This window comes from Apteryx mantelli, chromosome 2 (genome assembly GCF_036417845.1).
Source record: "Apteryx mantelli isolate bAptMan1 chromosome 2, bAptMan1.hap1, whole genome shotgun sequence".
NCBI classification, from domain to species: Eukaryota; Metazoa; Chordata; class Aves; order Apterygiformes; family Apterygidae; genus Apteryx; species Apteryx mantelli.
Genome location: NC_089979.1, coordinates 89,017,806 through 89,030,257, shown reverse-complemented (window position 1 = coordinate 89,030,257; position 12,452 = coordinate 89,017,806). Strand labels below are relative to the sequence as shown.

Below are 12,452 nucleotides of genomic sequence, written 5' to 3'. Positions count from 1 at the left end.
CAACCTTTCAAGAAGGGCATTTAAAATACTCTTCCATCAAACAAGAATAACTTCAGTCTCTCACTAAAATGCTTCACTGCTTAATAAAAGAAAGCATGTAGCACTCAAATTTAGTTGTTTCACTGGAAGTATTTAGTTGATTATTTTCATAGTAATACAAGCTGTGCGGCAGTTCTAAACACCTATTTCGTTTTCCAGTGGTAACATATAAAAGACGGATAAATGCTGCGTACCAGCTTTACATAAACACAATAAGAACAACTATTTAAAATATCTAGAAAAATACTTTCTTCAGAGGACATAATATTTTCTTCAGTTCCTACTTTACTACTTTTATAATTAAAAAAAAAATTATTACAAATGAGTCATTCAGAAAAAAAATATTCCATTAAAACAATGTGCAATCTTTCAATACAATGAGGTAAAAAGGATGGAAAAAAGGAGAAGGAGGGTTAGTAGTCTTTCATAGGATAAGGATAATATGAATTTTCACCTGATTATCAATACTAAGTGAGCCAGATAGTAGAGATATTATCTGTGTCTACAGAAGTACTCCATGGCTTACAGAGGTCTGATGAACAGTTTTTACAAGGTCTCTCCAAAGCTGAAAGCAGTGTGTTCATTCCACCTTTGCCAAGTCTACCTTAGCACTGCATTCAGGCTTCCTGATATTCAGTTTTAGCAACAGGCTGCTACTTCTCCCAGAGAAATGGTAACATTCACATATTCTGCTAACATTCCTAAGTATTTCAAGCATTTAGTTCCTGCAAACAAAGTCCTTTTATCTTAAGGAGGAAATTGTAAACAATCATCTTCATCTCATTACCAGATTTATGTTCTTTTCTTGTGACTGCACAAAAGCTATATTAAAACACATCATCAGGTAGAAAAGATTTATCAGGATTATTGTCACAGAATAATGTAAATATCACATAACTTAGAAGATGTACAAACAGATTCAAAATATTCTTAGAAGTACTGATGTAAAAAGGCAAGAAAACTACAGGTAACTCCATTTTAAACAACTGACGTCTAATGGAGCTAAAGGAAAAGAAGCAGGTAGCAATTATGAAGCAAGGGAAGCATTATTCAGGTTTGATGAAGCAGAAACAATTTTTTAAAGTGTTGCATTATAAGGATGTTAGCAGCCAGTTAAATATAATAATTATCATATTGAAAAATCAGTCTGAGCTAAATTAAATTTCATGTTTTGCTGAGTTCAATTTAAAAGGTTAAACATATTTTAGAGTGCAACATATTCAAACAACAGAAAGCTAAGCTTTCCTCACAAGAAGAGCCTGAGAAACAAGCCTGAAACAGAATAACCAAACTAAAGCAAGTAACCTTAGATTTTTAAGTGGCAATATATATAAATATTAAGCTTTTAAAATACTGAATGAAGATCAGGAAGAAACTCCACTTCTGATACACATGAAAGTTTTCTGCATATGTTCAGTAATTTCCAGCTACAACATCAATGATACAAGAAAGTAAGCCAAGCTGCTACATACATACATACAAGGAATGAGCACCGAAGAGGCTATTTCAAATCCAGCTCTATGGAATTGCTTTCAAAAGGTAATGTCCTTTTATAGGCTATACCAAACACTGCTAGATCTTGTAAATATTAGTAAGATATAAAAGCTGCTAAATAGCTTAAATAATCCTGTTGCAAAATGATGCACAAGTGTAAGAATCTGCGATTCTTACAAAATTGGAGACTTTTTCTGACACAAATTTGGAAATATGAATATGAAAATTCCAAAAGCCACAAATATTTTTTTCATTACAACTCCATAACTAATCATATCTATTCCTACAACACTAAATAAGGAAGAGTTTTGTCAAAATATGTAACAGCAAATGTGTCAAAACAGTTATATCATTAAAACAGTGTCTGCATTCAGATATATATCAAGTCTCTCAAATCCAGTTATTCCAAGAAATAGAATAGGATCAACTTCATACAGATATACCAGCTACCCATTGACCTTCTTGGGCTTAGCTCACATCTTACAGATAAGTGTTGGTTTAACATGACAGTAGAAAAGAAAAGTACCTATCAGTAATCAGCATTCTTTGAGATATAGACCACACACAGATTCTATCTTTAGGCACACCAGACAGCAAAGGACTGGAAAGTCATACTTTGCAAAATATTTAAATTATGTGCTGTAAACCCTCCTCTCCTCATGGCATGTCTAACTCTCAGTCCTTCTCTGTGCAGAATCAGAGACAGTGGAATAGTAACAGCGATATAAATGTATGTACCACCATGAAGAACACTACTTTCTGATAAGCAGTCTCTCCTTGTTGGGTAAAAGTTCCACACATACATTCTAAAACTGGGTATCTCCAAGCAGTCACATTGCTAAAATCCAAATCCAAATATAAAAAATAAAGGCTGCAAGAAGGTAGCAAGAATTCACAAGTCCAAGAGACAGATCCCAAAAGTTCCCAAAATGCAGAACTACCTATCATAGGAAAACTAGTTTTTGGACAGTGGGATATGTCCAAATTGACCCTTTCAGGAACATATGAACTATGGGATGCAAAAACAGAGGTCAATCATACTGAAAAGTGGTAAACATATTCTGTGAAAGTCCCCCTGCCTACCAAGAGGTCAACTTGTTATTTATCTTGAAGAACTATCCCAAGATGGTGAGAATCAAAGCAGGAGTGAGTACACCACTCAGGAAGCTGGTTCAGGGAGCACAGCATATCCACTCATTAGCTATGTTCTATTTATTGGCAAAGATACAGAATCATAGAATAATTTGGGTTGGAAGGAACATCTAGAGGCCATGTAGTCCAACACCCTGCTCAGAGCAGGTCTAAATATATCAGTTACTCAAAGCTATGTCCAGTTAAGTTCTGAACTTGAAAAATTTTTCCTAATATCTAATCAGAATTTCCCATGTTCCTGCTAGTGTCCATTGCCTCTCGTCCTATCTCTTTGGGCCTCCAAGACTTTAGTGCAGTCTTCTCTGTGTCCTCCAATCAGGTAGTTGTAGGCATCAGTAAGGGCACCCCTTAACTTTCTCTTCTTCAGGTTGAATGAACGCAGTTCTCCTGTGTGTCACATACTCTAGCCCCATGTACAGCTTGGTGGGTCTCCAAGGGACTTGCTCCAACATGTGAAAATCTTTTTTTATAATGCAGAGTCCAGAATCAGACACCGAACTCAAGATGAAGTCTTGCTACTGAGTAGAGGGGAAGGCTACACTCTTACTAATACAGCCTGGTTTGTGGTTGGCTTTATTTGCTGCAAGGGCAAACTGCTGAATCATGTTCAACATCATGTCCACCAGGACTCCAACATCCTTTTCTGCAGAGTTGCTTCCTAGACAGTGTGCTATTGCATGGGATTATTCCATCCCAGATGCAAGAATTAGCATTTGCTTTTGATGAACTTCATGAGGTTCCTGTCAGCCCATTTCTCCAGCCTGTACAGGTCCCTCTGAATGCTGCCTTACTCTCCAGCATATTATTTCTCCCCCCAGTTTGACTTTATCTGCAAACCCACTGAGAGTGCACTCCAACCCATCATCCAGGTTGTTAATGAAGACATTAAACAGTATTGGTCCAGTACAGATTCTTAAGGATTGTCACTAATTACTGACCACCAGCTGGGCTTTGCACCCATGATCACAACTGTCTGAGCCTGGCAGTCCAGCCAATTCTCCACCCACCTTCCTGGCCATTTACCCAGCACATATCTCACCAATTTGACTGTAAGGATACTATGAAGACCATGTAATATGCCTTGCTAAAGTCAAGATGAACAACATTCACTCATTCTCCTCTTGTCCACAGTGCCAGTCATCTCATCATGGAAAGCAATCCATGCTGGCTGGTCCTTCTTGTCCTTCATCTGTTTAGAAATGGCTTCTAAAAGGATTTGCTCCATAATCTCCCCAGCGGCCTGAGGCAAGGCTGACCAGAGCGTAGTTATCAGGATCTTCCTTCTTGCTCTTCTTGAAGATAGGTGTAACATTCGCCTTTCTTCTGTCATTAAGAACTTTCCCTAGCTGCCATGACCTTTCAAAGATGATAGAGAGCAGCCTCGCAATGACATCAGCCAGCTCTTTCAACACCCTCGGAAGCATCCCATCTGATCCTACGGACTTGTGTATGTCTAATCAGCATAAATGATCCTTAAATCTATCTCCCTTTACTGTGGGTACTGCTTGACTCCCACAGACTCTGCTAGTAGACTCAGGGACCTAGGAGGCAAATCTTACCAGTGAAAGCTGAGGCAAAAAAAGTCATTGAGCTCTTCAGCTTTTTCCACATCCTTTGTCCCCTACCCCATTGAGTAATGGGGCCAAACTCTTCTTAGCCTTTCTTTTGCTTCTGATGTGCTTACAGAAACCTTTCTTTTTGCCCTTCACCTCCCTTGCTAACTTCAACTCCAGCTGAGCTTTGGCTCTCCTTACTCCACTCCTGTACACACGGGCAATGTCTTTTTATCCCTTCAAAGTAGGCTGTCCCTGGATTTTATCTTCTATGTATTTATTTCCTTTGCATGTCTGAGCTCAGTCAGGAGCTCCATGTTCAACCACGCTGGCCTTCTACCATGCTTGCTCAACTGGGCTGGAGAAGAATGAACAGAATATACCAAAGAATTATTCACGATTCAGGCTGTGAAGTGGAGCACCATGAGAACAGCATGGGGAAAACAAACACACCAACCCTCAACTGTAGCATAACAGACCTGACAGGAGAGGCAGAGTCTTTGGGTTGCAAGCAGACAGATATTTAACTAGAAGTGCAACAGCTAAACTACTATTATCTTTCTTCACTTTTACAAGAATGTATGGAAGCAGTGAGAACACATGCACTAGCCCCTTCAGAAACAGAAAGAGAAGCTGGTCTGAGAAGGATCAAGGGCTGCCAACCACTCTGTCAGAACCTAGATACTTTTCCTTCAGAGACGATGTAACTGACTGCTCGAATGGGCTCTCCAGTCCATTTACAATGATTACTTTCACTGACAGAAGGACTGAGCAACCAAAAGGAAACTGTGATGACTGGAGGAATTTGCTGATAAAATGACTGTCATTCCTAGGAATATACTGATTACAGGACCCAGAGGTAGGGTTTGTCAGGAGGCTTTGTGAATATATATATCACTGTGTCTCAGACAGACAGTGATAATTCCATCACACAGTGGACTGACAGCTGGTTGAACTGAAGCTGATGGTGCAATGGAGCTGTCCAGCAGAACATAAGCCGTCATTGAATGAGGAGCCTGATTTCTCTCATGAGCTCCATGGACTGATCAAAGATGAAATGCAACCACTTGACTTTAACAAGATGACTGAGGCCGTTAAGTAAGAAAGTCTCATATATATATATATATATATATACATATAACAAGGACTTCCACATTTGTAACAATAAGGCGACAAACATACTCCTCCCCAGTGAAGGTAAACTGTAACTGTTGCCAAAATCATAGCAAATACTCAGAGTCGTAGATGCATAGTGTCCAATCTGGCCACATAAAAGAGACCTCAACACTGGCTGACCTTATAGTTACAGGAATTAGGGTGTCCAATAGTTCAAAAAACACCAACCAGCCTCCCTCCTGAACTGTCGGTGATATGTTTATTAGAGGTGTCCCCTGAATTTGGACTTGCTCAACTAATACATCTGCAATGTCAAAATAAGTAGTCAGACCATTTCCCCTTGGAGCAAGGAAGTAACTAAGTCCTTTCCTGCAGCTTATGTTGCCATGAGCTCTGTGGTGTCTGGACAGAAGAACATCAGTCTTATACTGCAGTCCATTTTCCTTTGCATAGACCCTTGCATAGATATAAGATACATATTATAGCAAGGAGGAAGATAAATTTATTTTTTTTACCTGTTTCTCTGTGAGAATGACTCTGCCTAAGAGTTGATTTTCAAGACCTTTCATGGTTACAGTGAAGTCAATGATGGAGGTCCGAGCACTAATTTCAGGAGAGTAACGTGGATTTGGTAGTTTTGTGGTAATATAAAGTTTGAAACCATTCATAACATCTATTTCTTTATCACCAACTTTCACCTTAAAAAAAGTATTAAAAAGAAGTGTTGAGGCATCAAGCACCAGTGCACTCTTTCAGGTACTATGTGTAGAAACAAAGGTTACATTTTGTTATTCAAAGGCATAAAGATCCAGCTTAAAATTGCAAGTCTTGTGCAAAGAATTTATTGAGAATATCCATGAAATTCTTTAGATGACTCATTCACAGATTCTTCTGATTATGGTTAATTTTCATCATAATTTCTCCTAAACACAGAACACTACACAAAAGCAAAAGCAGCTCTCAGTACTTGCCGTCCTTAAAAGACTGTAGCATAAGAAAAGGGATAAGGAACACTATAGGTTTAATATATTAACTAGTTGTGAGGTCAAACTTAAACTCTACTCATTTTTTGGTATTAGCATTATTCAAATTTAAATATGACTTCAATTCAACCTTTTGGAGATATATACTTAGTAGGGTTAATTTTGTTTGGGCGGCTGGGGGGGGTGCTTAGGGTTGTTGCTTTATTTTTTTTTATTTTTTATTTTTTTTTACCTTGTTGGTGGAACTTGCTTTAATGAAGTTTCTTTCCAAAACATTATCTAGCGCTGGGTCAAGCTCTTCTCCAACATCTTCTATTAAAAGAGGTCTTCCCAAAGAAAGGCTGTCTTCTAAATGATGTCTAAAATACTTGTGATTCAAAGCAGTGATCTAAAAATACAATCACAGACCTATATAGTATGCTCTGCTCAGTTACCAAGCTTTTTTTTTTTTTGTATCTATGGATTATTTCATTTTATTCAAATAAATTACTAATAAGAATGACAATCCTATGATTAGACTAGGATTAAGGCAAAGATTGTGACCATAAGAAAAGATTAGCATCAGTTTACCATATTCCTAGATCTTGCTGAATTAAAATTTATATTCTTCTAGTACAAGACTAGAAGTAAACCAATACTGAGCACTTAAAAGTTTTGATATCCTCTGAGTGCAACTAGACCAGAAATTAACAGGTACACTCCATCACCCTCAGTCTCTAATTTTATCTTGGAAAGTTCCCCCAAGTCGAATTGCAGCAAGGCCAGTTCCAAGACTAGGGATCTTTTTTTGAAAATTAGAGTTTTATATTGAACAAACCATTAGTCTTTGCTTTAAAAGTAGTCCTCAGTAAAATTGTGATTAATTGTCAGCATGTACACAAAGCACATACAGCTTAGTTTGTAACTCCACAGTTCAAGTCTAATCACCATTTTTTAACATGACTGGCTAGGCACTTGTTACAAGTGTTCTGCCTTGAGATACCAATCAACATGAATGACAGGAGTTTCCTGTTAATACCCTCAAATGGACTCTATTATTATCCTTCAAATTCCTCTCTATTTTTTTCTGGAATACCTTTTAAAAAAGCTGTGTTACTGGTGTAATTATAAATGTAGCCAGCAAGAACTTTATTCCTCTCATTTTCCCTTATTTGCACTGATCTGATGTGTCTCGTCTCAAATGACGTTTTGGGGCAATTACTGTCTTCACTGTATATTTGCAGAATATTTAGCACCTGACATTCATGGTAACACAATAAAAATTATTAGTAATTTATGATTAAGAGAATATAACAATATCATGCCATTTATCCTCATTTTTATATATTTATATTGAGACTTGTATCGATTCAGATATCTTTCATTTATTTATATTTTTCTAATAGTGAAAGCATTCAGCAAATATGTTTCAGCCCTTATCAGACATTACCCATCCAGCCTAAGAGAAAATATTTTCCAGTAGTTTGTGTTTCATTAAAATAAATTCATTAAACAAATTGAGCCACTGGTATTAATAAGCTTCAAAGGTACATTTTCATAGCTACCTGAATCTTAAATCTACCAAGATACAACTGAGATGTCCTTTGTGCCCAAATTAGGCATTGTATAAAACAACCTGCATTTACTAGGTATAACCTTAGTCACAAATTTGGCAAGTGCTTTCTCTGCTAAAGAGTTTCTAGGGATTACGAAAGTACCAACATTCTTATTACCTGAAGTTCATTTTTGCCTTCCTTATTTTTAATCCAAATGTTACCCTGTGCCTGTGGATCAATTAATAATGGATAACGAGATGCTTTAGTGACAATGATTCCATTCTGTATGGATAAGTCATCATTTGGTAGTCCTTGGAGGTTCCACTCACTGATAGTTGGAGCATCAGCCAACATCTCTATGAGGTTCAGGTTGTTTTCACAGGGGATTTTCCGAGTTTTCATTTCCTTTTGCCAGTCATTTAACAGTAGATTGCGGAACTCTTGGTTAAAAGGACCAGAATAGGACAGAAAAGCTGTAGCCAACAATACATCACCTTAGAAAAAGAAATGTCAGACAAAATATTATAACTTTTTAAATTCTGTTTGTGAAGGAGATGCTTCTTTCTCTGGTTGTCATACTGTTTGGATGATAACTGGGAGAAAGTATTTAGCCCCATAAACAACACAAATCTTTTCCCCGAGGCTCTAAAAACAATGCTAAAACAAAAATCTAAAAAAATCCAAAATCTAAAACAATGCTACAATTCAGTAGTTGTCATGCTTACTTTTTCCTTACAGTGCAACTCTAGGAAGCACAGCAACAAAAAGATAATATAGCACACGTATCATAATGTCTATGTCCAAACACCAGACCCTGCGCAGTCAGGACATGGCATCAAAAACATACTTACAAATGTTCAATTCTAACATTTCAACATTTCATTGCACAATCATGACAGCAGGCTAAAGTAATAATTTTGAATAAATAAATAAAAATTAAGCCTTGATTTAGGAGTGCTCAATACAGACAAATCAACTACAATTATCACTGCTAACAACAAAAAGTTGTAACAGACATCATTATGAAGAAAGCAAGCATTACATAAGTTCAAATTTTCTGGTCAGCTTGAAAAGTCCCCTTCCTAAGTCTCATGATACCATAATTACTTTTTATAACTCAGAAGTAAGAATGCAGGATTCCAGTTTGGAGAAGACTGCTGTACTTTCATACTGAGTACTAGTATTTTTGATACTTTTTCAAGATAACTAAAAAAGCCATGATGAGTGTGTGGAGAAGGTACTTTGTAGTTTTAATAAGCTAATAATATACATATATATTATGCCAGCAAATAGAACATAACTGTGACTATCTGCTTCTTACAGCATTTCAAGGCAAACATCAGAGAGTTATTTCAGGCCACAGTAAAAGACAAGATAAATTTCATTTAATTTATAAAACTAATCAATAAATCCTTTATTACAAAGTACTTTAGTTTTCAAGCATTTATTTATAAAATCAAAGCATACTTTTAGGAAACAAAAATTTTATGAACATTAGTAACTGCATTGACAATTACTGACTTCTACAGATACATATCAGTATCTGAATATCAGTCTTTGCCTCCGTCGCATATAACTGCATTCTCAGTTATAGACATTTTATTGTCATTTGATAACACATCACCCTCTTTTGACCGCTGCCTACAAATTTCAGTCCAGTTAAAACATCAGCATCCCAAATACACACAGAATTTTATACATGTCAAGTAACATCCTATGAACACATATACAGTGTAATTGTGCTATAGTTTTTTACAATATAAACTTCAGGCTCCTACTGCTTTTTTTTACACCTTTGTTTTAGCAAGAGAATTATCAACAATTATCCTCATTTTAGCAACAGGGAAGCTGTGCTATAAAGATAAAGTTTGAAATTCACATCAAATGTTTTCATTTTCACTACTGATTACAATTCAAGTGACTAACTTGCTTCCAGGTTCAAAGGTGTGGATAAATACCTACCCACTAGCCTCTTGGTTTGCACAGCAAATTCTTTACTCTGTTCTGTCCATCTCTCTTTTTCACCTGCCAGGCCACTTATGAGGCTAGAGGCAGTTCGCATTTTATGCCGGCAACGTTCAGCATCTTCAAGCAAAGTCTAGATAAGACCACACCAAGAAATATGGTTTACAGTCATGTATATGAGAGGGCACAACAACCTCTGCACCCAGGAAAAGCAGTAATTAAACAACAGCCCAAAAATGTATTTTCAAACACTTACTGTATTGTTGTAGAGGGAGAGAGGGAAGGAGGGAAGGAGGAAGGATGATCAGGACAAACTATCAACATCTGTCCTAAAAGCAGTTGAATTTTTTAATATTTTTGCTCCTAGCTTTCATGTTGGTATACATGTTACAGGGTATGTGAAATGCCTGGTACTATTAACTCTGGTAAATTCTGCCCAGCATTTCAAATACATTATATACTGATAACATACATTAATGAAACTTGATGTTACAGTAGTAGGCACTAAAAAAAATAACACAAATAAAATATTTGGGGGGCCAGGGGGAAAGAGAGGGGTTGAATCCAGAGAGAGAATATTTAAATAATCTCTTTTCCGTAAAAAGAAGTTCACCTGTTTTTCTCTCATGGCTTTTTCATACTCTGCCTGCACAACATCTAATTCTTCTTGCTTAGCACCTAGTTCTGCTTGAGCTTTCTGCAGATCTAGCATAGCAGTGGTTAGGCGATTCTCCTGGATTGCCAAATTAGCCTATGAGGCATACAAATACAAAGTGCATTCACACATATGACATCTCAAAGTATTTGCTATAAAGTATCTCAGATAGAGTTTCACTGCACTACATTTGAAAATCAACCTGCTCAGTAGGGTTTTCATCATTCATTAAAACCTTTTATTTCAATTTTACAACAGACTAACTTCCTTCTGCAGGTAACAGTAGTTAATTAGTTGGTCTAAAACCACTTAGGAAAAAAAAAAGAGAACAAATTCTGGGAAAAATAGTCTTTCTCCAAATCTTACATAAAAGTTAGTCTGACCTGGCCTGCAAAAAGACTGGTGCCACCAAAAGACTGTTTATTTTCTCCGAATAATATTGCTTTGTCTCTTAAAGATACTACCTCTACCCACAAATATTGTTTCACTCTAGGTCATCCACTTTATAAATACAAAGCTATTTGATGATAAAATCATGCTTGACCATGTCCTTCTTGACTTCCATTCTTACCTTTTAATGACCATTTAGGTCTGTTATTCTCTAAATATCACTGACAGAGTCTCAGTACACTCTGTTTATAAACTCAGATCATGAATATTAGAAGGACCAAATCTTGACTTTTTTCTTACTTAATTAGGGTAAAGCAATTGCAGCAGTGAATTAAATTACTGCTGCTTCTTCAACCCCATTCAGAAGGAGCCCAGAGGCATAAAATTGCATAATCTCTTTAATGATTTTGATAACTTACAAGTGGCAGCGTATTTCAAATATATCAGAGTGTAGAGTTATGATTTTCAAGATAATTCCTACAGAGGCATGCACCAACTGGAAAAAAGCAGCTGATGTTTCCACCCCATTTAATCCTCAAGTGCACACACGGATGGAGAAGAGAAAGAGAAAGGGGTTTGTGCCTCTTCCACTGATTAACGGATTTACCTTTAAGGGTAATACTTCTTTGTTGATGGAAAAAAATACAGCCATAGCTTTGGTCCATGAGCAAAGGCCAGCAACATTCCCACATACTCGCTTAGCTGTCTCAATGTTGTAGTCTGCCATTTCAAAATAAGGGCTCAAAAGCTCTACCACTTCTTCATTAATTGTGTCTTTTGGAAATTGCTAAAAAATATGTGCAATATATCTAATGAATGTAATATACAGGTAGTATAGGTAAAACATACATATGTATTTTAGTGTACACAGAACACTATCAAGATTACAAATGTTATTTAAAAACAGCTGATATAAAGTTCTCTGTCTCACACATTTCTGAGAACTCACCAAAGTCATTCTATTGTCTTCTATGTTCTTACAAACTGATTTGCCTTCCTTTATGATCCTCACTGTCTATATTAACCACTAAGGTTACATAGCTAAACCACAGTGCAAAATATTACTAAGATCATGTTTATAATTCCATTTTCTTTACTACTGAATAAATAACTGAATAATTTTCAATGAAAGGAGAGGGGAAAGCTTAGCTCTGGTTCAAGGACATACATCATACAAAAGAGTCCTTTCAAGGGGCATGTAGATATTTTCCCCTCAAATTACACTAACGCATTAGTGGAATCTGTTTCTGTATAAAGAATTTGTTCTGACCCTATCTTTTCTCCAGACATCTCTTCCATTTTCTTCTCCAAAAGCCCTCAAATTTCTCCTTTAAATTTATTTGCATTGCCAAATAATCTGTACAAGTTAATTTTTCTTAAAAGGATTACTTACAAGGAACAACAAAAGTATTTTATTGATGAACTTCAGATAAAACTGTTCCCTGAAGCACAAATATGTTTATTTATGCACAAGAAATAAATATTTGAAGCCCTACAGTAAATTAAAAATCCTCTCATAAGTAGATGCAACATGAATACTACATAAATGGTATCCATGGCACTACCAATG

The 12,452-nt window shown here is 36.4% G+C and overlaps 1 protein-coding gene across 1 annotated transcript in view; it reads right to left on the bottom strand.

The window, feature by feature from the left end:
* Positions 1–12,452, bottom strand: part of DNAH5 (dynein axonemal heavy chain 5) — a 181,319-nt gene that overhangs the window by 21,954 nt on the left and 146,913 nt on the right. Inside the window, exons 60-65 of the mRNA XM_067291003.1 lie at positions 11,490–11,669; positions 10,451–10,588; positions 9,835–9,970; positions 8,050–8,366; positions 6,570–6,725; positions 5,870–6,052 (exon numbers count right to left, since the gene is read on the bottom strand). Of these exons, the coding sequence (XP_067147104.1) occupies positions 5,870–6,052; positions 6,570–6,725; positions 8,050–8,366; positions 9,835–9,970; positions 10,451–10,588; positions 11,490–11,669 (1,110 nt within the window). The remainder of the gene's footprint in view (positions 1–5,869; positions 6,053–6,569; positions 6,726–8,049; positions 8,367–9,834; positions 9,971–10,450; positions 10,589–11,489; positions 11,670–12,452) is intronic.